This window comes from Amborella trichopoda, chromosome 4 (assembly GCF_054954075.1).
Source record: "Amborella trichopoda isolate Santa Cruz 75 chromosome 4, AtrichopodaSantaCruz75HAP2 v2.0, whole genome shotgun sequence".
In the NCBI taxonomy this organism is placed as follows: domain Eukaryota; kingdom Viridiplantae; phylum Streptophyta; class Magnoliopsida; order Amborellales; family Amborellaceae; genus Amborella; species Amborella trichopoda.
In genome coordinates, this window is record NC_142339.1 from 20,719,249 (window position 1) to 20,745,540 (window position 26,292).

General features: G+C 37.1%; 1 protein-coding gene across 49 annotated transcripts in view; it reads right to left on the reverse strand.

Annotated features, from left to right (window-relative positions):
- LOC18423392 (basal transcription factor complex subunit-like protein) overlaps positions 1 to 26,292 on the reverse strand; it is an 87,580-nt gene that overhangs the window by 45,108 nt on the left and 16,180 nt on the right. For 24 of the 49 annotated variants that reach the window (XR_016053356.1, XR_016053345.1, XR_016053347.1 and 21 more), the window contains 2 exons: positions 15,931 to 16,007; positions 7,085 to 7,180 (listed from right to left, as the gene is read on the reverse strand). Coding sequence is in view for 20 of the 49 variants with exons in the window: in XM_088863833.1 (XP_088719959.1) it covers positions 7,085 to 7,180; positions 15,931 to 16,007 (173 nt within the window). In the remaining 29 variants the exon portion in view is untranslated. Of the gene's footprint in view, positions 1 to 1,231; positions 1,506 to 6,471; positions 6,900 to 7,084; positions 7,181 to 15,930; positions 16,013 to 21,933; positions 22,046 to 26,292 lie in introns of those variants that run through there. The other 25 variants (XR_016053334.1, XR_016053335.1, XR_016053338.1 and 22 more) reach the window with 7 other exon arrangements.

Sequence of the window (26,292 nt, forward strand, 5' to 3'; positions counted from 1 at the left end):
AGCTGGTCTACTTTGCAGATCTGTATGGCGCTAGCTAGGGCTAGTAGACCAGCATAGCTGGTTAAGGAAGCAGATCTACCAATCGCCAATAGCCAATCCGCTTAGCTGATACTGCCTGCTTTGGCAGCAGCCCAAGAGCCAAAATGGCGAGCAAAGCTTGCACCCTCCTGCACTCAACTGCTACGCTGCTTCTTTGTGTAGGGGCCAAGGTGTAGGTGAGAGCAAAGCTCGCCTTTCACTTCGCCATTGTTAGATCTAGTGTTTCACTTTGCGCTTGCACTACCATTTGCAAAGATGTTTATCAAGTCGATAATCATCGTCTCTCACTAATCTCTATATTGTATTATGTATAGAGGGTCCTTGCACTAACCTGCTACGCAGTTGAGTGCAGGAGGGTGCGAGCAAAGCTCGCCTACCTGTTTGGAATAAAGAAAGACTGCAAACTCTATCTTAAATTAATAAAGAAATAGTTAATATCAATACAAGGTGTAGAGTCTCTAGTATTTATGCTTGTGTCGGGGCAAAGCTCTCCCTCTGTCCGACCAGCGAAGCGGGGCAGCGTGTTCACAAAACTCCTCTAGGTGTGCTCATTGTGCTTATTATATGGAGCTTGGGCACTAAACAACCTGCATTAAAAGGTCGCGTAGCAGGCAAACAGCTGCTTTTCTTACAAACTAACCTGCTACGCAGATTGGTGCAAGCGTTTCGAGATTTGTATCTTCTCATAATATGTTGGGTAGTGTATGTGTATACATTAACTAGTATTTACATATTGTATTGTCTTATCTATAGAATGCTTGCAGTCCACCCTACGACCTGCTGTGCAGATAGGTTTGTGCTGCAAGAACAAAAAAAGCGTTTTTGTCTTGTGCTAAAGTTCATGTGTCTAATTAAAAAAATGGCCTAAAGCAGACTTTTAAGACTACAAACTTGCTTGCAGCACAAAAAATCACAACGCAAGAAAAGCCAGTAATTAGATGCAACAAGATATAGGTATACTCTAATCTAACAAACTCGATGAGAAATAGCGATCTTGCGAGGTTGCAAATTTGCGGACTAGCTCTTTCGAGGGTCGCTATATCAGTAAGCAGGCTAATAACAGATCCGGGCCGCACTGACGATCTGCGATGTCGATCGTCAGTGCGGTCGCACGCAGGTATACAACTGAAAGATAAGCTTTTTGAAAGAGAATAAAGGCATAATTAGAATTGAATACCAAGGTGCTTGCACTAGCCTGCTACGCAGGCTAGTGTAAGTACTTTAATAAAAAGATTACAAAAACATAGCATACGAGGGATACCTTGGCAGAGCAAAGATTGGACGTGACACGTAACGAAATGGTATGAGGAGGAACGAATATCCTGAGATCCATACCTCTCCTTGGAAAACCACACACAAGACAGCGTAAAAAGAACTTTAAAGGGCGCAAGCATAACCTGCTCCACTTTGCCATACCATAAGTAAAGCTAAAGCTGTATCCGCGAGGCGGTACTTGCTTTGTAGGCCTGGCAAAGACCATTGCTGTCAATAAAAACATAGCGAATTGAAACATCTAAGTAGCTATTAAGAAATCAACCGAGATACCGTTAGTAGTTGTGAGCGAAAGCGGAATAGGCCATAAGTTTTCTTCAATGTTGGTATAAATGTTTGTTGGAAAACCATGCCAAAGAGGGTGAAAGCCCCGTTTATCTACTTATTTTATTGGTGCTTGCACACTTTAGTGTGCAAGCACTTTGAGTCTCACAAAAAAAAAGACATGGGCGTGCGTGATCGTCGATCATCTCCGCCGATACAGATAGCGCAAGCAGTAACCAATACGCTAACCAGCGTTACAGCCCCGCCTCAAAAGAAACAGGTCAAATTGGTGAGCTTTGCGAGCATCTTGTTGCACGAACCTGCTAAGCAGGTTCGTGCAAGCATCCTAGCTCTTTATCGCTCTGCTCAAGCACCAAAAGAAAAGTAAAGTGTTTCCGCGAAGAGGTGTCTGCGAAGCAAGTTTGGCGCAACCAAACCTGTATCTACATAGCAGTACCTGCAAAGCAAATCCGTTGGTACAGGTCAGTCCCCCAAAAGCTGCCTCGCTACCTCGACGTCGAGTTGACCCAACCCGACCCTACCCCCGTGACCCCCCGCGGGGGTCACGAGGATCACGGAGGTCAACGTGTGTGCGGACACCAAGTGATTTGTTTGTGAGATTTATAGAAGAAGAAATAGCACACATTATTGTTTTGGTAAAAACAATAAACGCTATGCTAACCAGCTTCGCTGGTTATAGCTCCACTTCGCCATGAGCATAGCTAAAGCTGTATTCAGGAACTAATACCTGCTAAGCACATGAGGTACATTAGCATCTCATGTGCCTTTCGATTAGTGCATCAAGGGTGTTGATTGAATCCAAAGTTACACCCATGTTATAAAAGCACGTCATGAGATCTCAAACCCTAACTATCTCAACTCTTAAACCATTTTGGAAAATTATTGCTCCCCTCCTTCTTCTAAGGTTTTGTGAGAGAAAATTGAAGAGAGAGAGCTTTTAGAGTTCCATTAATGGTGATCTTGATAGTGGTCCTCCTTTCTTATGCTTAAGTCCATAGTGTGCATTTATCAAGGTAAACTCCATTGAATTTTCTTTTCTTATAAGATCATATCCTTGGCATCTATAGTTGCTGGAGTTTTGAATTTAGAAAAGTTTCATTGATCTTAGAATCCCCATTTGATCATCTTTTTCATCATGCTTATTCATAGTGTGGTCCTTCATGAGTTATAGCCTTTATGCATGAGAATCCATGTTCATGCATAGTATACATTAATTACTTTGCTTCAAACCCATCAAATTATTTAGTCTCAAAGTGTCACTCCATTTTCAGAACTTTTTCATCACGTTTTTACTTATGGGGGTTCATAATCTTTCCATACAATACTGTTCTGGTGGTCCGAGGGACCACCGTATGTAGTTTGGCCATAACTCTCTTGTTCTTTATCCAATTCGATTCAAACCTTTTTCAATCTGTTTTGGATGATAATGCCAGTGTGTTGAGATCTTAAGAAGTGATTTTAAGGTATGTAATTTCTTCCCATTTGGATTAGACACTCCTGTGAGATTGAACTGACTTTTGTACAATCCGAAAGGACAAAATTAAGTCCTTATAGGGCCTGATTGTGTGGCCCCAGCACAAGGGGCTCGAAACATGGCTTCCATTTTAATTTGGCCTTCTAATTCCCTATTTAGTTGATTTTATTCTTTAGAATTTTGTTTAGGTTAGTTGCGTGATGTATTTAAGCTTTGGGACATAGTTTATGTAATTTGTGCTATGGAAGTGTAATTCATAAGCTAGTCTTGCTTTATATGTAATTGCCCCATAAGGGGTTGGTTTTTTAGTTTATTTACAGTGGTTATACAAGGCTAGAAATGGTCGTAATTGTTATGTAAAAGGATTGTAACTTATTCACTTAGCTTGGTTTTTAGCAAGTGGTTTGTTGAAGGTGACCATTTTGCCTTGTTTTTTGGCTTGAAAATTTGCTCTAGTCTTTGTATCCACTATCACAATCTACCTCTCATAACACACCACTATGTTCTGGTGCATACACCACTGTGTTTCGGTGTATCGTTCCGGTATATCCTATATATATATAACCATTAGTAGTGTTTAATGCCCGCCGTTATGGAAGATTCAATAAATCCCCCCTCTATTACATGACCCCCAAAATCTCTTAATAAATATCCTTTGCATTAAACCCCTCAATGTCATCATTGTCCATCACGTCAGTTGTCTTCCCAAAGCAGCCACTCAATCAGCCACCGCCTCTACCTTCTTCGTCTCTCTCTAAGAGCACGTTTGATAAAAGGAAGTTAGTTACCCGAAGAAAGAACTTACCTGTACTATTCATGTTTTATGTTTGATAAAAAATGTAAGATGCATAAAAAAGTTCTTTATATTGTTGTTTTTCCCACTGTTGCGCTTTAAAAAAGTTTAGTGGAAAACCACAAAACTTAAAAAAGGAACCTCCCCCAACCTGCCCCTCTCGCTTCTTCAGCACTCTCATGCCACTGTACTCTATGCTTCCGCCTCCTCCATGACTGCTCATCCATGCCTCCACTCCGCCTCCTTGACAATTGCGCCTCCTCATCAGGTACCTCTCTCTCTCTCTCTCTCTCTCTCTCTCTCTCTCCTATCTCACTTTATCCCTCTCTCTCATAGCCCTCTTCATCAAGTACCTTCCTTTTTCCCCTAAAATTTCCTTTCATATTCAGAAAGTTCATTATTGGGCATTTTAGGGGTTCTTTTGTGGACAATAAAACCAGAATGTTGAAAATTATTAGAAGTATTAGTTTTGGGTGTGCTTTATCTTGTAGGGTTTCAAAAATTAAATTATTAATGGAGAAAAGGAGCATCTTCTGATTTTAAAGTTCTGTAGAGCGATATGGTAGAATACTTTTCTGGTTTTCTTTTATTGGGCATTTTAGGGGTTCTTTCATGGACAATAAAACTAGAATGTTGAAAATTATTAAAATCATTGATTTGGGAGTGTGCTCTATCTTGCAGGGTTTCAAAGATTAAATTAATGACGTATATTGCATTTTCTGATTTTCTTTTCATTATCTCTATCTATTTTGTTTTCTTTTGTTTGTTTTTTTTTTTGAGTTCTGAAAATAGAGTACCAATTTGAGAGTTATTAGATTTTAATGCTATGAATGAGTCTTGAACTTCTAGGATTGTAAGTAGGAATGCCAATGGACCGGGCCCGGGCCGAGGCCCGAAAAGCCCGAATTGTTACATGGCTATGAGATTGTTTTCTTATAAAAATGTGGATTTTTAAATGAAATTGTTAAGTCTTTTTTTGAATATTTGAATGGATGCCTAAGCAATGTTGCTTTTCAATCCCTTGTTGGATGTACTAAACATGCAATTTTAATTGTGTGTATGATTCTTTCTAATTACTGCATAGAAATTGCCACAATCTGATTTGGATTTTTATTTTTTTGTTGTAAAGGCCTTCTCAACAAGAAAATGTAGTCCTTTGGATTCTTTCTAATTTAGAAAGTTCATTGGTATAAGTGATTCTATTCATCACAACCTATATCATCTGTTTTGCTCTAGGTTGTTTCTTTGTCGAAATTTGGTATATTTGATTTGCTTTTGACAACTGAAGGAATGGATAGTTCATGGCATAATATTTATTGAAGAATTTGTTTTTTATTTTGTAGGGAGTCTTTCATTTACTCTCTATTGTCATTTTAGGGCTTGAATGAATGTTATGGCAAACTTGTGCTCTACATTTTGCAATTTTCACTATCACTTGCTAATCTTTCAGCATGTTATCAAACACAGGTACTTAGAACTTCTTTAACATTCCAGTAGATTATCAAATACAGAAACCTAAAACTTGTTACAGTAACTTCTTTTTTCTCAGCAAAGAAGAACTTCCAATTTTCGAGGAACATTTACCTTCCAATTATGAAACAGGCCCTAAGGGAATAACGCCACTAACAAACACTCTCTACCTTCTCCCTCTATATAAAATACACTGCCCCAATTTCTTCATGCATCCCCCTTTACCTCTCAAAGAAACCACCATATCTATTGTCTCCCCTTCCTCATGCTCTGCTTTGCGTAAACCGTGAAAGAGCCTCCATTTCCCCTCTTCCCGTCACCCCCCCCCCCCGGTCCCTACCTCCCTCATTTTATTCCAAATCTCACCCACCATCTCCTTCCCTTTCTCACACCATCACAAATTATGGGAGATTCACAAAGGAGTCGCGGCCAAAGCAACAGCTACAATACATCAACAAGGTACGTGTAGTGTCTCTCACAGTTAGTATGGATTAAAATTTATGATTTTAGAAAGAGCTATTGTGGGTGTGTGTTTTGGGTAAACAATATCATGTGTGTATTTTATGAGAGCGAGAGTAAAAGGTTTCTAGACATTGGTGTTTTTAGAGAGATAAAAATCCATAATGGCTCTGGTATGGGTTTTTTTTTTTTTTAGATCTTTGTGATATGGGTAAACAATATCATGTGTGTATTTTGTGAGGGTAAGAGTGAAAGGTGTCGGGACATTTGTGTTTTTAGAGAGAGAGAAAAATATGTAACGCCTCTGCCCTAAACAAGGGCTCCCCTGATATTTCAATCGATTTATTAAGTGCCCTTAATCAGGGTTCCTCAATAGTATTGGAATCAAGGTCCTCGAGTGCCACTAATGCAGGTTACCTCACATTAGAATCAAGGTTGACTAGGGTGTCTAGACATGCAATCCTTATTCATTGAATAAAGAAAGTACAATTACTTGATTAACAAATAATAAACTCTAAAACATAAGATATTTATTTTGGGTTCCCCCATTATCAGGAATTCAGGATCAAGGTTTAGTACAGTTGCTAGTCACACATCCTTCTCCATTGAAGAAAAAGAAACTACAATATTTGTATCAATTTCATAATAAATTTTAAAGAACAGAATGTTTCAAACAAAATTTTGAAAACCTGAGCATTCCATAATATCATTGCAATCATTCTATAACCCTTAATTCATGTAACAATAAAGTTGTACCATTCTATAAACCTTTTATGCAACAATCATTCTATAACTCTAAATGTTTGCATCTGAATTTCGATTCCATATACCAAAACTCCCATCCCATGTTGATTGAATCATGGCTCCATGATTTGGATTCTAAATAACTCAATATCAAGATTCCTAAATAGTGAAGGGTGAGAATCCTAAATTAAGGAAATGAGACTCCGTGAGATCCCTTGTCTGAAATGCTGGAGCGAGACTCTAGAGGCAACCGCTACCTCGGGCGGAAGATTCGGATAACCATGGTGGACCGGGGGGGCAGAGTCGGGAGGGCAGAGTCGGAAGGGGCCTGGGGATGAATTTGCCCGGGGCTTTTGATAAGGACTGAGCGATGGGAGAGGAAAGGTCGGGACAACCGGGCCGGGATGGTTGGTAGTGGGAAAGGAAACCATAATTCAAAATTCAATTAGTACACATACAAAGTTTCATGCCTTTGACTTGTATTACAATGAAAGATCCCATGACTATATTATGCAAGAATGAAGAATAGAAAAGCTTATAGAACTCACCCACAAGTTGAGCATTTCGTATGATACTTGCAGAATATCGACAAGCAAACTGAACATACATAGCCCATGCCAATTGGCTCCTTATGACAAAAACATCTGCACGTCCAAATAACTCTCAAATCAGTCACTCAGAACTTCAGATTGACAAACATAAAAGAAAAAAATACATGCAGCTATTGTGTAAAATATGTACCCATACGCCGAACTATTAACATCATAAAAAGTATCCAAAACATAATGCAAATGAATTTTGAGGACAATACGTTCATCAACATTACACAGATGGCTGTGATGTTGCAATAAAATAGCCATCCACAGCACACGTGTCTACAATGAGTATCAAAGTTCCTTCAAGAGTAACAACTAGCAACAAATTCTATAGTGGGAAGGTGTACAAATAGTGTCCTGAAATTTACCAAATTGTAAAGCTATAGCCCACGAAGCAGAAAACTTCTCAATGATCAACCTCAACAATATCATTTTGCACAGAATTCAACCTTATAAATTGTTGACTATTCGAATTGAACATGACAAATAGACAGTTCATGTAACTTGATTAACAAAAACTTATTAATCTTGCCATCCATAGAAGCCAAAATGACGATGACACTTGATACACCAACAATCGACAATACAGTTCTCCAGAAAACATAAAGCCAAAATATTTGGAAGAATGCCTCGAAAAACTCTGAAAAAAACTACTCATGCAGATGTAATATTTATGGTATTTAGAAGAATCAGTTAACACACCACCTCTTGTTTCATTTCAGTTTCAAGAATTAATATGGCTAGATGATACACAGAAAGCAATAAACAATGGAGAGAGCAAATTTTTCTTTTATTTTCATCTTCCCAAAGATGTGTAATATCCGTCGATGGAAAAAGAGTTTCCTATGTAAAAAACATAAGTCTACATTAAGTATAAAAAACTAGAAGCTCCCACTTGTACCCCTAGCAAAAACGAATCACTCCCTTAAAACTCCAGCTCAAGCAATATTCACTTATGAAGGAAAAGCGCACAAGTCCTTGCTTTTTCCTCCAAGTTTAGCTTTCCAGTCCATGATTTGCATAAACCTTCTAACAAGGTTGTAAAGTCCAACTGGGTCAACACTCTTTCTATGGCTTCTTTCGGAGCTCCAAAAGCCTTCAAAACTCCTCACTACCATGTGGCTTTAGGGTGGTACATTGAGGCTGCACAATCTCCATTTTTTGTTTCGTCGACAACATGTGTGTGTATGTGACACCTATCAGTATCCTCCAGTTTATTTTGTGCTAGAAAATGGTGTTTGGACTTATTATTGATCTTAGGAAACATTCAAACGTCAGGGTCCATGTGGAAAATCATCACTGAGTCTCTAGAACACATGCTGGAGTAAGGGGGGATAATTTTCATGCACTCATCCTATGTTTGTTTCTTTATCTTTAGAGCAATATTTAAGAACTCAATCTCAGTGGCCGACTCAATCACTGCCAAAACAGTCAACTTCACTGAGTCCAATGCTTAACTAGGGAAGATGCAGCGACCTCGTCAATTTTCTAAGTAAGAATGTAGAGAAGAAAGCAATGTGGTTTTAGAACGAACCATACCAAGCTGTTCAATTGAGTCATACCACAATACTTCCACATCTAATACAATATTGCCACTGGCAAGTATTTAGATTAAATAGAAAAGTATATGCAAAGAAACATACTGACACATGCTGAGTTTTTCGGTTATAAAACTCGACTATCAAAAGAATAGAGTTGACTCGGTTGAGTTTCCCCAACTAGAAACAAGTTTTTGTTACCCACTTTAGCTAAAGGTTTCTCAGATCCAATACTTAGGTCTTTTGAAGAGGAGAGAGCCCCAGAGCACCTTGCTCCACTATCATAGTGCATCCATGATGCAGCCTAGAATACTGCTCTTGAGTATCTAGACAAGAGAGATAAGTCTAAAGTTTACAAGAGGAACCATAGAAGGGCAAATTAGTCCCTGAGTCCATTCTTCTATGTCTTTTACTAATTTATGGAGTCTTTTTATTCACTTAGGGGCAAAAGTAGTAATTTATAGATTCCTTTGCCTTTTTATTCACTTAAAGTCTTCTATAATAAACGGCCATAATTAGATTAGATGGATGCCTTGGATTAAGTCATGTTTAAGGTTTTCTTATATAAGAGATGTACTCAAACATAATGGAGGATCATGTTATGGACTTTTATGTTGTGATTAGAGGTCTAGGGTGTTCTTGTAAACAAAACAGAATTAATCTGACATTTTGGGTCACAATTCGGACATTTTGGGGATTTAATGTTGTCCCATAGTCTAGAACAAGGATGGTTTGGTTTGAAACTCAAGGAGATCAATCACATAGGAAGCATTTTAATCACTTTAATAACACTAATCAAAGTTCAATTTGAGAGAAAAATAACCTTGAGGTTGGATATCCAAACTATTAGAGAGATCTAGCTCAAAACAAGTAATGTAGGAGAAAACTACACAATGCGGTCCACCGGACCACCAAATCTTTTCTCAATGATATCTAGGCAATTTCGAACACTATTTTCTAACTCAAGGATGATATTTGAAACTCAAATCAGATTAAAGAACTGAGGTATGCAATCTGGAAAATTCGGGTAAACAAAATAGTGTAGTAGATGTGTAAATAGGTGAAGGATCAAACTACACTACACAGAAAGAAAGGAGGACCGCACTATGCAATCTAAAAACATGGATTAATGGAAATTAATGCTCAATGATTCTATAAACTTCTGTAAACTGTGATTTCCAGCAGGCTTTCATCAACTAAAGATAGTGGAAAGAGAATCAAACTTAATTAAAATGATCACCTTGATTGATGACAAGAACCCTCTTGCTCATGCAAGGAAAACGTGTACACCATGGGACTTATGGGTTCAAAGCTCAAGGCAAAAGGGGTGATCTCAAAATGGGAATTTCATTGGAGGCTAGAGGGCACTTTATTTTCTCTCTCAAGTTTGAAAAGTGATAATTGATTAGGTTAGGTTTGAGCTTTGAGTGATATTTATATAAAATGGTGAATAGTGATTTGATCTTGACCCTTGATGTTTTAGATTTATGGCACATGAGAGTCCATAATCCTAACCACTCATCCTCATCTAACCACCAAGAGGTAGGTATGAGATTCAAAACCATGGTCCTTCCTTTTAAACCCTCATGTGAGCCATTTACCATCTTGTCCTTGCTCCATGTTTTATTTCCCTTCGAGTCCAAAGTAGAGTTTACACAATAGCTCATGGTTTTAAATTAATTGATTAGTTCACTTCATGGGCAAGGGCATGTCCAATTTGGTAATTGGCACATGCCACATGTGTGAACAAATATCTATAACAAAAAGCCAATCAAATTCAGATATACCGTCCTCTTCACATGGACCAGACCAATGGGGTGTGTCCATACGGTCCAGGCACACATGTGGAGAATCCCATGTGGAAAAACATTTTTTTTAAAGAAATATATACAATGAGACCATTTATCTTTAATGCAAGGTGGTCACAAATAATCTTGACCATTGGATGTGAAATTTGATAGTTGCATTTATTTCATTGACCAAACTCAAACTTCAAAAGAAATTTTCTCGAACTTTGACACACCCAAGCTATCAGATTTCACATTAGATGGTTGTAACTAATTGTAACCTCCTTGTATCAAAGATAAATGGTCTCATTGTTTTTCAAAATCGATTTATTTTACAAAAGAGCTTTGGTTTCACACATGCCAAGCAAGTCACATGTGGGAGCAAATAGACATGTGACTAAATTAATCACTTAAGTTATAACATAATATAACAATGTGAACCATTATGTCACATGGCACAATATAACAAAACAAATCAACTAATGCCATAAAGGACCCCACTCCCAGAAAACATAGCACAGCTAACGTCAACTGCATGTGGGGCCATGGGGTGCCACGTGGCCACCTTATGGCTACTTGCGTGTCACATGGCATCCATCATGGATGTCCTCAAATAGAATTAGTGATAAACAATTTTGTAAAAGGCTATTTTGGTGTTCCAAAAATTCCAAAAAATTATCAAAATTTTCCAATAAATTAATAAATGTTATTTGATCATTAACACAACATTTTTCATCATAATTAAATTTGGACAAGAAGTCAATGATATCAAGGCTCAACAATCGTAAACGGAGTACTCCATTGGGCTAGTCCCTAATGATGCTCCACCAATGTCTCGAGCTAACCCAATGGACCTATGTTCCACAATCTATGGCAGGGATACATAATTGGTCACATCAAAGTCACCAAGCCAGAGCTTCCCATCATCGATTTCTCAATGGATTACAAGTGCACCCCTGTGGGACACATTACTACTCTAATTCAGGGGTGCTCTCAAAGCACATGCGCACTAGCTCTTCTAAGTCGGATTATACTATAGAAAAGTGGCTTCCCATACAACTATAAATACACATGCCATGGAATGGTCTACGAACTCATGTCCCATAAGTCATGGTCAGTTTATACAAGGCGATTCCTCAAACAAATACTCAGGTTCTATTATACTCGATTGGATTCTCCAAGCCCTGGCTTGAAGGTTACCCTCATACTTACTCGAGAGATTGCTCTCTCAAAACACATGCTCTCATTGCCTCATGTACTCGGGGTATGAGAATCTAAGCCCCAGTTCGCTAAGCACCCAGATTATTTCTCTCTCACTCACTCCCACTAAGCGAAAGACTCTTGGCATAAGACCAATGTTGTCATATTCGCTTCGGAGCCTACTTCGATTTGGTCTAAAAAAATGAAGCAATTCGGTGCTTCGGTTGATTCGAGGGGAAGAGTTTGGTTCTTATTTATTTATTTTATAATACATAAAAATCTATTTTTTTAATTTCATAAATAATATAAAAGTAAAAAATTAATAATATATAAATTTATTACCACATTTAATAATAAATAAAATAGTTGAAATTTTTTTTTTACTACTAATTTTAAAGTTACTTTTTTAATGCCCTTAGAATTAGGAGCATAAAAGTACTTGAATAATTATTTTAAATCCAAAATATCAATATTCTTTTACTTTTGTTTTAAGGCTTGTCAAAATCCATAAGGTGGCATTTCCCTTTTTTACGTGGCATTCAATAGTTACACCTCCTTTTGTTTATTGAAAGTTTAAAAAAGTAGCAAGTAAAAGAAGAATATCGAAGAGTATTCCGTTTGCTTCAGTTGAAGGGAAACCCGAAGGCTTCGGGTGTTTCGCCCAAAGCGAAGCGAAGATGACAACAATGATTATGTCCTTCAAAGGCCATATAGCCAACATTTTATTCAAAACCCTGGAGCAGCAAGTGCTCCTTTTACCTCTGATTTTTTAATCTTTCTCTAAATTTTGATCTTCCCTAGCTTCGTCTTTCGCTAAACTCTAGCTTCAAGCTACTAGGTCTGTGCCAGGTTGGTATCAGAGCCCAACGATTAGTAAGAATGGTACTATGGAACAATAACGTAGCGCAGATTTTTGTGCCCTATGTCAACAACCATGCCTCTGCACAGAGCAAAAGGAGGAAAAGTAGCAACCTTAGAAGCATTTGATGCTCGTTCGCAAGAAAGGATTGCAGATCTGAGAAGATTGGTCAAAACCCTAGCATTGGATTTAGCACAAATGGAAGCCTTGTCTAAGGAGGATGAGATCAAGGCCGATAAGTCGGTGACCAAGTTGGTGTCCGACGGGTCAAATTCATGGTGTGATCCTAGTCATGAGTTCGATGCACAATTCCATCGACCTAAGCACAAAATAGATGATGATTGAAGTAGGTGTTATGGAACTCTATTCGAGGACAACCATGAAAAAACTTTGTTTTCACCACATGCTTCTCAAGATCAACACGTTATGGACTGGGACTTACCGCCAATCTTTGACAAGTACCTGGATGAAGATTTGGGTATTGAAAAATAAATACATGATCAAAGCTTTAGTGGTGTTCCAATCTGTAAAGAGGATCGAAAAGAAGATCCTGCTATTGTAGAGGATTTTGTGAGTGCTTCTATATTTGATGAATAGCAGGGTAGATGTCAAGGAGTTGTTCCAAAAGTATTGGAAGTAATTGGTTTCTTAGTCCCTACTCCCTAAGAAAGTAGCAAGGAGAATGGTGTTAGACAAAAGCAATGATGATGATGATGTTCTTCTTCAAGTTTTACTTGAATTTAGGGTGTCACATGATGTTCACACCAAAGAGTTCAAGGTATTTTCGCCTAAACTCTCAGCTGGTGAGTTCAATATAGGAGATGCTCACCAAAGGATTGCTAAAGTCATTCTCTGTGAGAGAACTCAGGCTGAGTGGATGCTCTGCTTTGATGGGAGAATAAAAGTTGTTCCTTATCATCTTCCCCCAAACCCTAAAACTAAGGGGCCTAACATTTGCATCTCGACCTCACCAAATTCAGCAAAAATGAGAATCAGATTACAAAGTTTTTCTTGCATCCTAAGAAAAGAGTTTCCTCAGGTATGTTTATGAGCGATAGCATTGCACATTTGTATCGTAGCAGTGTTAGTTTTCACTATGCACAAAACGTGATGGATGAGATGTCTATGAGAGGCATCATAACCTAGAAAACATTGATCTCTAGTTATTTTGAATTGCATATCTTTAAGGTTGAGTTACAATGTTTCCAAGAGATGAAATGTTTTGATCTTCTCAATATTGCCTTGCTGGTATTGTTACATCAAAATGGTGTAGTGGACGACTGGAGAGTATGGAAGCAGTTAAGAAGGCCTATGCTTGTGGGTTTGGTTGTAATCTTTGCACCAACATTGCACTCACATCAATTCATTGCAAGATTGGTAGTCTCCTTTTGGTGGATTCAATGCTCAATCTTACATGTCCTAGAGACCAAGTTGTTCTAAATATCATCAGTTGAGCCAACAAAAGTTTGGACTGTCTCAAGTGGTGCAGAAGATTAATGACAATGCCTACAAATTGAAGTTTCCTAGCCATATTGGCACTTCTGATGTTTTAAATGTCAAGCATCTCATTCCATATCGTGGTGATACCTCCAATGACAAGCCACTGAATTTGAGGGCAAATTCTTTTAAGGGGAGCTGATGTAGCCTAGAATACTGCTCTCGAGTACCTAAACAAGAGAGATAAGCTTAAAGTTTACAAGAGGAACCGTATAAGGGAAAATTAGTCATTAAGTCTATCCTTTTATGTCTTTTACTTATTTGAGTCTTTTTATCCACTTAGGGGAATAAGTAGTAATTTCTAGAGTATGTCTTTATATTCACTTAAAGTTTATAATAAATGGCCATAATTAGATTAGATGGATGCCCAGGATTAAGTCTTGTTTAGGGTTTTCTTATATAAGAAATGTACTCAAGCATAATAGAGGATCATGTTATGGACTTTTGTTCAGAACCTTAGAGCAGCAAGTGCTCCTTTTACCTCTGGTTTTTTCATCTTTCTCTAATTTTGGACCTTCCCTATCTTCTTCTTTACTAAACCCTAGTTTCAAGCTACTAGGTGTGCACCAATCCACCTCATCAGAAATTGGTGAGTGAAGGAGCAAAGATCGAACACATTTCATGATATGTCTTAGAGGCAAGGTGGTGCTCAGGGACACGAGTTTCACTTAGAAAAACGGTCTAAAAGTGTTAGCTCAAAAACAAAAAGTGGCTTTGGTATCAGAAGAGTAAAGGACTTTAACAAGTATTGCTAGAAAAATTACATTCTTGTCTTCGGGAGACAAAAATTGATATCTGAAGGGGAGCAATCCATAGTAATAAGAATTTAAAACATGGGCCCTCTGAGTTCAATCAAGGAGCATTGAATAACTTACGAATATGTTGAGGAATTCAAGAGCATCAAAATCACAAGCCAATGGACGAAACTAGACCATAATTGTTGGGATCTCCCAACCTAAGTGGCAATCCCCCTCTAAAATCTCATTCCCTCGTTAGGAAAGCGATCTTCAAAGGATCTCGATTTTTGAATTCCAGGATCTCGATCCCCACTATTATGGAGCTTGATCTCCACCTTAAACACCAAGATAGCAAAAGAAATGAGATTTTCAACCTAGTAAGAAAACTATAGCATACTCCTAGACTATATATACTCTTTAAGCTTAGGAGAAAAATCCCAAAGGTTGGGATCAACATCCCAAAAGGTCAGGATCGAGATCCTGAAAAGGTTGGGATCACCATCCCTAACATTTAGGGATCTCGATCCCCAATATATGCACTCTACATACATCATCTCCCAACCATAGAGATCTTCTAGTCTTCCAGGATCCCTCTGCTCCAGATGCCTTTATCACTTCCAATGCTCTTTTGATCCCAACAACTACAAGCTAGACAAAAAAGTTAATGCTATTAGTTAAACAGGCTCTCCTTACTCCAAAATTTCAGTTTGATCAAGAAATCAGGATGCTAGGTACATCGAAGCACAATCAGAGCCATCAAGTTGTTTCATGAATTGGAGAAGAGAAGCAAAATGGCAGCCAAAGCGTGTAAAGAATCAAATTACCAGAACTTATGGACAGCACTGGGATGTTAAAATCACTGCAAGCCATACTCTAAAAAAGAGTTCTATAAAGTACACATGACTACCTTGAACCCAACAAAGCAACCACAATCATGCATGCGAACCAAGCAAACCCAAAAGATTCTTGCAAATACAGAAGATGTGTGACAAATAGAATAATATTTACCTAGCATTCATGAACAAAATATACAAGTAATTATAATAACAATCAACCAACTCATTCCATTTAAAACTTTCAAGAATTTACGAAAACAGTGTACAATATAAGGTCAATACAAGATGTGGTGGTGAGGTAAGGAAGCCACACTGATGTATGGTCACAAAATAAGAATGCTTACGAGGCACGGAAATCAACTCCAGTTGGAGTAGGAAGTTTCAAAAATCTCCGAGAATGCAAATCAGTTGCAAAGACCATCTGCACTGATATCAACTAAGCATTAATTTCCTGATAACCATCATTTTCAGTTTATACACATAAAAAAGTGAAGGAAGTTGAATTTCAATGTTAAACCAAAATCTGTTTGCTACAAAAAAATTATATCTTGAATGAAAATCAAACTTTGAACTTCGGCACTGACCCACACATTAACCAATGGCATAAAAACATGAGCCCATGATTCACAAGTGTGAACAATGATGCCGCAGAGCACTCAAGGACAAAGAGGGCATAAGAATAAAAGAGAAGCAAGATCCTAATATTCCAAACTTCACATTCTAAGTAGGCCACATTGAGGGAAGCATGGCACTTCATTGGTTGATTTGCTAATCCCCAGGATTGGGGTAAGGATCTTGATTAGGCTAAGCATTTGTTGTTTTTTTCTGTTCTTTTTCTTTTTTGTTGAGTGGTTTTTTGTTTTGTGGGGGGGGGAGGGTGGGGTGCGGTGGGGCCGCGGGGTAAGTCCACTGGGATGGCTTAGCATCAATTAATAGGTCTTTCCCTCAATCAGCCTCATAAAGACCATGACAATGACATATCAAGTTATCAAAATAAATAATAAAAAGGAGAAAAAAGGAAATTATTGAAGCATTGATATTCATTTCATAAGATTTTAAGTGTAATTGAATTATTTCTAGGATGAAGAATAAAAGAGAAGTTTATCAAAATTATCAAAATCCACCTAAGAGATGAACTATTCAACATTTTACCCATATCGCTTATTTAACTTTGAAAGGCCCATCAAAAATACACATGTTCATGGGTTAGAATAGTTGAAAATGTGTAAAATGTTAAATAACAATGGATTCTAACTGAACTAAAATGACTAGTTGACAAGTGTATTTTGACAAATTTTCCCAATATATAATAAATATAATGATAATAATAACAACAATAACAACAACAACGATAATAAACAGAGCATGGCACTTTGGGGATCAACTGCTCCTACTAGATGCACAAATAAAGAAACTCACAAATAAAGAAACTCATGTCATGGTTGTTGGAACGCCTAATATTTCAATCGATTTGTGCATCATAATCTCGAAATTGTAGGGTGGCTGGAAGACTCTGTTGTCGGAATCATTGTTTGCACATGAAATTGCAGGATTCCTTATCGGGATTGAATTTCAACCTAACACAATTAAGACTTCTATCTCTTTGAAAAAGAGTTTCAGTCCAATTAAAATAGAGATTCATACCAATTTGAAAAAGAGATTCAACCTACATAGAATCAAAAAATCCTATCTCTGTGGGATCGAGTTTCAACCCAATTGGAGTCGAGATTCCTATGTTTATTGGATCGCACACCACACAACTTTGAACTGCATCAGAAATCGTCAGAAAATTTACTTCATGGCCAAAAGGTTCAAGGTCCTAAAGTACTCTTATGTAAGAATCCCTCAATATTGGAATCAACTCGTTGAGTACGCTCAGCCATGGTTCCCCTTATATTGGAATCAAGCTCCTCAAAGGTCATAAAGACATGAACAAGGATTCCCCCTTGATTGAGCCTCAATTACAGCACAGAATTTAGGTCGAGATTTGGGTTTTGGGTTAAGTACAATTAACAGACACCCAGTACACTAGGGAATTTGTCATGGTGATTACAAAACATACACAATTCATATTTTGTAGTTGAAAATGCAAATATGTTTGTGCCATTGTGTCGCTTTGTGTCGTAATCCGAGTCGAAACAAAATCTCTTTCCTAATTATCTTTAAAAAATGGCTGCCAGTTCTAGCACTATTAGAAATGCAATACAAATCGAAGTCAAATCTCTTTCTTAATTAGCCTGATTATCTTTGAAAAATGGCCAGCAGTTCTAGCACTAATAGAAATGCAATACAAATCGAACTCAAATCTCAAATTTAATGAGAGAAAATAAATTAATAATTTTTTTGTTTAAATTCAGAGTGTTGTAGCCTTAGTGTAAGAAGTGCTAAAACTCTAACGTCACAAGCACACTCATGGAGAGAACCTGGATTCTAAAAAAAATTGAATCGAGATACATAAATGAGGAATCGAGATTCAACAAACGTGAAGTGAGATTCAAGAAATATTGGAACCAAGATTCCAAAAGTGGAATCGAGATTCATAAAATATGGAATAAAGATTCCTGACTTCAAGGAAATGGATTCCATGAAGTGAAAGAATCGCGTATTTGAGATTTTGAATCGGAATTGCCACCTAGGGTGAGAGATTCCAGTAAATATGATTCAGATTAAGGAGGCTTTATCAGAATTTAAGGCACTCATAATAGACAACGGAATAAAGAGACAACACTTGCTTTCCATCCCAAAGAAGCCAACCATCTTCCCCTCCCTTCTCCACCAAACTACACCTCTTTCCTTCCCCTTTTTCCTCGTTTTTCATGCCTCCCCTGTTTGCTTTAAACAGAAATGCTGCTCGAAGGCATGTAGGAACATGTGTTCCTTAACCTTTAAACGGTCTCTGATCGTGAGTATTGTCATGTAATTATAATGCAATCAAACAATTACGTAACATGCATGAACACAAGAATTGAAGCATAGGGTAGTAAAGGGCAGGTGCCCCAACGAACTGCTCCAGGTAAAGCTAATTTGATAGGTTTCTCAACAAGGTGGTCAAAGTTTCCAACAAAATAAGGAACAAACGTCTGATTATCTCTTCAAGACATCAAGGGAAAAAAAAATTGTTTTGAGAGTACAGGAGACGAGATCATAATAAACGACATAAAAGTTATGATAATACCATGATAATAAGGTATTGCAGGGGGTATGAGGACAAAAGAAACTCGCAACCATTATATTGTTTCCATACAAGTTAACCCTTAGCCGGCCCCAATTAATTGGGAAAAGGCTAAAATGATGATGATGATGCCAAGTTAACCCCTTGAGAAAATTTCCATTTTCCTGGAAAAAGAATAAAAATAAACATTAATGGTGTATTCCTCAGTCTTGAAGAAATAGATTCAACATGCACCATTCAACAGGAATGATTTGAAGCCAGGCTAGCAGCTTTGGTCGATCTGATCATGCCTGTGATAGATAAGAACTGCACTTTCCAAGGTACCAGCCATTGCTCACTTCATTCCACGACTAGCTCTCATAGACGCATCCTAGGCTTTTAGGTGGTTGGCCACATTGGACAAAGCTAAACTATTGATCATCTTTGTTAATGTGTCCTTCAGTTCCATAGTATTTCCTATCAACATCGGACCACAAAGAGGAGCTATTTTCAAGGTTTGATCTGGACAAAATGAGTCATGCCTTCCTAAGTTGAGAACCACATACGATACTAAAGGGTTGCTTGTTGTAGCACTTATATCCCATAAAAAATAAAAAAGACAACACTATGTACCATCGGAAGGAGCAAACTGCTTGGATTTCCTCTAGTCATAGGACACATCATGCCATCCTTAATGAGCAGAATAGAGATTTTTCCATATCTTATGGTTAGCATTACCAGAACTTTGTAACACCAACATGGAGGATTTCATCATTGATTGGGGGAGCGGCACAACTCTTATTTCGGCACCTCCATCAAGATGACATCATAAATGGTCAACCCCAAATCACAGGCTATCAAGCTCAATTGTAATAGCTCCCCACGCAATCCACACCCTGCTGTTGTGGTTATGGTTTGCACGACAGAACAAAATGTGTGAGAATGTCTTTTAGGGCATGTTATGGTTTTGTTATTCTATCCATGAAAGTAGGACTATGTGACATGGGCAACTGTATACCGTTTAAAATTTTCTTTCTTTTTCTTTATTTTGACCACCCAGTTTACTTACGAGTGCCCAAATATAATATATGAATCAATAAAAAACACAAAGAATAAACTCATTCATAAAATAAATCTGAAAATTACTTAACACTATGATGAATTCAAGAAAGCATTAAATAGAGTAATATCAAATACCTTGCATCAGGTTATCCCCAAAGACTTCGTACACCCCACATTGGGTCTCCACCAATGGCACACGAGATCTCAGTCCAACCTTGTTGCATAATTCGGGAAGCCTAAGCAAAACCTCTTGAGAGTATCACATGGGATAGAACTTTGATCAAGGCTCAACATGAGTAAAGCTCAATGCACATAGGCTAGGGTGTGGCCCTTTTTAGTTTGGGCATCCCCCCCCTCTTAGGGTTCCACATTCTACAATTAAACCCTAAGCTAAGTTGAGAGACAGGGAGAGAGATAGAGAGGGGCGTACCTGCCGTAGGGTTCAGAGAAAGAGAGAGAGGCTAATCAAAAGGTGTAGATACAAGGAGAATATTTATAATATAGAGGCTAGGGCTTTTGGGGTTAAGGTTTTGCCATCATTATGAGACTCAATCTTGATCTTTGATCATGGAGACCTGTGGGGTGAAGAGATATCATCTATTCATTCTTTAGATCAACCATCATGAATAAAAGGAATGAGGTGAAACCATTATCTCTCAGTTTCCATAACTTTATTATCATCAAATATTGTGTAGATAAAATATTATCTTTTTGCAAATCAATTTCAATTAATCCCTACACTTTCCTATTTGAAATCAATCAAATTCTCTACCTAACACTTTCCTTTATTTTTTCAATCAAGAAGGTGGCTTAGCACACAAGCCACACCAAAAAGGAAAGAAGAAGGGAGTGTGGTGCCCCACACACTAAGGGCCATGTGGGCCCCACGCCCCAACTAGTGGGCTTTTTTGTTGTGGGCCCAAAGTTCCAATCGGCCCCCACACCCTATATTATATTTTAGAATAATAAAAAGATTTTTATAAATTCATTAAATATTTTATTTTCGTCTCTGAATTAATAAATTCAGAAAATTGATTTTTCTTATTTAAAAATCTTTTTCAATAAAATAAAATATCCAGAGAGTTCTAAAAATTCATTTTAATTATCTGAAATATAATTAAAACATATTAAAGAAGATTTTATAGGAATTGGATTCAACGAGTTAGGAGTATAACAAATGCATTGAGAACTCCATCTTTTCTAGAAACCATATCTCACTGCATCTTCTCAAACTGATCCAAGAGTTCCTATGACCCGTAACCCTTCACAAAGGTTCATAATTGGACTGTCAAACTCAGCCAATAAATGTAGGATACCCAATCTTAGTCCATGGATTACAGGTCCCTTCCTAGGGATAAATCTAAGCCCCATTCCAGAACTATGCACCATGGTCCTTCCAACACAATCCAATGTTGCAGAGAGTCATCTCTTCAGTACATGTACACAACACACACCCTCATCCAGAGGGCTGCTTCCCAGACAGTTACTTAATGTACATGACGTGTGACGGTAATGATGAGGATTTTGGCCTCTATCCTCTCCAGCCACCCATCACACACAAGGGGGCACAACTCTGACCTCATCAAGGGATAACCCCATATCGAAAACCTTATCGGTTCTGCACAAAATGCCCAAGGCTACGAGTTTTAGACAGCACCTTCAGCCATAGCCAATCAAATCTCAAGTGAGTCACGGCACTAATAATGCCTCACAGTCCAATCTAGACCACACTACCACCAAAGCCAACATATCACTATAAATGATTTTAGTACATGCTCTCATAAAGACTTTAAATGGCCACATAACACCAACAATCTAAGCAAGTATTCTCTCCACTCATTGTACTGAGGCCGTACAAGATCCTTTCCTATGTGCCTCTATTACTTGAGGGTGATTCTCTTTATTTCATTTTGTTGGATGCGAGAAAGTCCCCATTTCAATGGCACTGGGCAGAGTATCTTTGACGAGATCATTGCATCAAGATACCATAGCTGATGCACATCCACCAGCTAATATGCATTCAGACACTAATGAGATGATCCATACTTGAAAGAAGAGGGACTGAGCTCTCTATACATTTCGCATCATTAGCATACTCGTTTCCAGAGCCCCTTCTTCCCACTTGATACCTTCTTCTTTGTTATGTCTCTTTTCTCTTCTCTCTCTCCCGCTTGATGTATACACCTCCATCTGTGTGCTCAGCCTTACATGCATTGTAGCGTATAAGTCTGTATACTTCCATGCACCTATAATAAATTATTATTCATCAAAAGGTATTAAAAAAAAAAAAAAGGGAAAGCCAGCAGCAGCTTCAATTGCATGATCTCTTTCCACCAATGTTTTACATAGTAACAAGAGCTTCCTTTCAAGTAATGAAAAGTAGCCCGAGTAATTCGACTCATCCTGTGGGCTAGTTTTAAAAATAAAAAAATGAGATGTGCCCACTGTTTTTCCTTTTGAAATAAGATGCGCTGTTGATTCAACTCATTACATGTGTTTTGCTCTTATCTGAATACTTCATGCAAAAAAGTGAAAAGCTTTGCCGAGTTTGTCAGAGTTGACCATTTGGCTCACCGAGTTTATGGTTTTGGCAGTGACTGAGATGGCCTCTTAGTTCAAGTATTGGACCACTGGTTTGACACAAAAAGCGTGACAACCAACGGAGTGGCATTATAAAATATAAAACTAGTAAACATAGAAATTGAGTCACATAACTTGAAGGGAAAAAAAAAAACTTAGGAAACTCCCCTCTCACATATCAGCAATCATTCAATAACGGAAAAGTGTGAAAAGCAATTTGCAGTTAATTATTATGTTGATATTGATACAACTTCTAAAAGATTAGACTGAATTGCATATGAGAAGTACAACTATTTGTCAAACTATTGAAGCAATCAACTATTCAAATAACCGTTACATTATTTGGGTGGTTGAATTCTTACTGATGCTTACCACATCTGGTGCAGTAGAACATGTGCCTTATACAAACTGAATCCTTAAAAAAATACTTTCAAGGTGTTTTATGTGTGTTATTGCGTTGTAGTATTTCAAAATCATACATACATGAGTTTGAAACTTGAAATTGAATAAAGTAAAATGGGCTATATCATCAACTAGATGGGAAGAATTCACCTCCACGAAGGAAAGCCCCTATGCAGACGCTACCCAATCTTCAAGATTCTAGATTTTTCATTGCCATGGCCTATTCACTAGGTGATTTATTCACTACAACAAATTCTAGGAGCCTGGCTTGAGAATTTCTAGTTATTGTCCTACATCTTTATTTGTCTTACTGAAAACTTCTCCCTCAATTTTCAAAATTTCCTTTACCTAAATCATCATTATTTTAGTTGAAGATATCATTCTAACCAGTAATGATGAAAAACAATATAGCACAACATAAAACCCAACTTTAAAGGCAATTTCACATGAAAACATGTGTTAATTTTCTATTACATCGTTTTGAGGAAATATCAATCTCATTTGGTCCGCATTCTTTAGCAGCAGATTTATGTGTAAAACTTTCTCTCTTGAGTTCATTAAATCAAAGGGATATAAGGCGACATTTACCTCTAAGGTGGTCCACCAAAATCAGACGACAATGTGAGTACTCAATGACAAGATTGCATGCAAGGAATCCTAAAATACCGTACATACATGATGTGGGTGAATTCGTGGAATTTCCAAAGCAGCCATACTACTCGGCATTTCCATGTAGCGTTTATGACATTCAGTCCACATCAAGGTGCACCTCTGATCTCTCTCCCCCTGTTTCTCTCCAACTAATATCATGCTCAAATTCTCCCTAGACTAAATGTCTAGCTAGTCATAGATCCACAAGCAGCTTGCCTTTGAATGTCAATATAATCTCATCTCAAGCATGGGAAGAAGCAAGAGACTTTATCTATGATCCTTAGCCAACATGTCATGCTATACATCATGTTGGAGCTATGGCCTTTCAAGGCCTTAAAACCCCAACATTTTCATAGCTCTTGATCACAGTGAGAGAGAGTGACATGACTCTAGGATCTTGCGCATTGGGACCAAGAGTCATGAAAACCCGAGAGTCATGAGACCAGTATGTATGTATGTGTGTGTGTGTGTATTATCCAAGCCTTATCCCAACCATTTAGGTTGGCTACAAGATTCTTTTTTTGTCATTCTTCTCTATCAAAGGTCACACTCTTAGTCAGACCATTAGTTACCATATCATCTATATGTCCTTTTGGGCCTCCCCCTTGCCCTTTTAAAGCCTTTTGCTTGAACCAACTCACCTTCGCTAACCAGTGTTGCATTAAGTCTAAGCTACACATGACCAGCCCACCTAAGTCTATAGGAGCCACCCTTAAGTTCCCTCTTATGTATTCATTATGAATTCTATCCTTTCTTGTCTTGCCACTCATCCTTCTCAGCTACACATCATATGGATATGTTGTTTTTTAACGGCGCAGCATTCTATTCCATGTATATATTTAGATATATATATATATAACCTCTCAAAATACAAATTCTTTTTTTAGAATGGGTTGTGATAGGTGTAATATTAAAAGATCATTACTTTTTGTTTAAAAGATTATTTTAATAAGCAACTTAATCATTAAATAAGGGTAAATATGAAACTTTTAAAAGAGTACAATGGTGTTTTGAAAGTTAGTATCCTAGAACTCCATTTGTAGAATATACATTATCAAAAAAAAATTTATTTGTAGAATATCATTGTCCTTTAGAAAAAATTTCAAATTCATCCTTTATGAAAATAACAAAGTATCTCTTGTTTTTTAGTGATATTTATATATACACCCTAACTTAACAAGCAAGATGCAACAAAAAATAACTTTTTTTCAAAAAAAAAAACACATTGTTAATAAATCCACCATTTACAACTCATTCTAACATTAACCTTTGTATTTTTAAGGATTGTGAATTGTAGATTATCCTTTATATATGTATATATATATATAGGAAGATACTGCAAAATGCCTATAGGCGAAAATAAACAATGATTTCGCTTACCCTCATCACCATCCAAACTTCATCGCAAGGTCACAATTGTCCGGTAGAGTTTCAATTTTCATTTTGTTTTTACTAATCGAAATAATCTGAAATTTTGAGCGTGTGTACATCTTACTGAGGCGCACCAAATTAAAATATGAAACAAATAATTTGCAAAATATAAATTGATGAAAATACCCTCATAAAGTTTTGAGGTCATTTTTGTCAATTTATATTTTGCGAATTATTTTTTTCATATTTTTATTAGGTGTGCCTCACTAAGATGTACACACACTCCAAATTTCAAGTAATTTGGATTTATAGAAAAAAAATAAAATTGAAATACTACCGGACAACTGTGACCGTACGATGAAGTTTGGATGGTTATGAGGGTAGGCGAAATCACTGTTCATTTTCGCCTATAGGCATTGGGAAGAGTTTTCCATATATATATATGAAAAAGTTTATATAAGGTTGCAACCTTAAAATGTTGAACTATATGCACCTCAAAAATCTATCGAAAAATATTGTTTTAATGCTAAAAAACCCTCTAATTGATCATCTCAACAATGAGATGTATGAATATGGAAAAAAAAAAGATTTTGAGTCCCATAAATAGTTCATCTTGGAACACATTATCCAGACCGTCCATTTTCAAAATTTTCATATGTTTATAGATCTACTCGATTTTAACCATTTTTTGAGTTCAAAATTTTACAATTAGATATGAAAATAGATTTTTGAGATAATCCAAATAATTATTATATCAAAATTACATGTTATCCTTAGGATGGGTGTGACATCATCCACATGGGTGTAACGTCACCCATATCTATACTACATTATTAAGCAAAAGTTAAAGGGTGGATACATGTCGCGAAATAAGAAGGGAGCCTAATGTTATAGACATTGTAGAATATATACCCCATGTTTAGGGGAAGAGAGAGACTAAAATTTTGTATATGTAGAGTAGAGATTTTAATAAGAGAGAGAAAGTCGAGATTTTGGGAAGAGAAAGATATTGTTTCTATATCTTATTGAGAAATAAGAGAATTTTTTTTATCCAACCCTTTCCTAAAATTTGTGCGTGAAGAGTAGAGAAAAAAGGATCTCTACCCTTTCCTAATATTTTATACGTGAAGAGTATCTATTTTAGGAAGAGTATAAGAGATCTACTAATACAAGATTTTAGGAAATCAACATTTTAGTAGGATTTATTTGAGAGAATACGCACAAGAGAGAGAGAGAGAGATAATGAAAGAGTTTAAGAGAGATTTTGAGGAGAGAAAATACATAGAAGAGAGAATATGCAAAAGACTGAGAGAGAGATAATGAGAGATTTTAGGAGATATTTTGAGAATGAGAGAGAGTACATGCAACAGAGAGAATGAGATATTTAAAGAGAGATTTTAGAAAATCAAGATTTTAGTAGGATTTATTTGAGAGAATATGCACAAATGAGAGAGAGATAATGAGAGAATTTAGGAGAGATTTTGAGGAG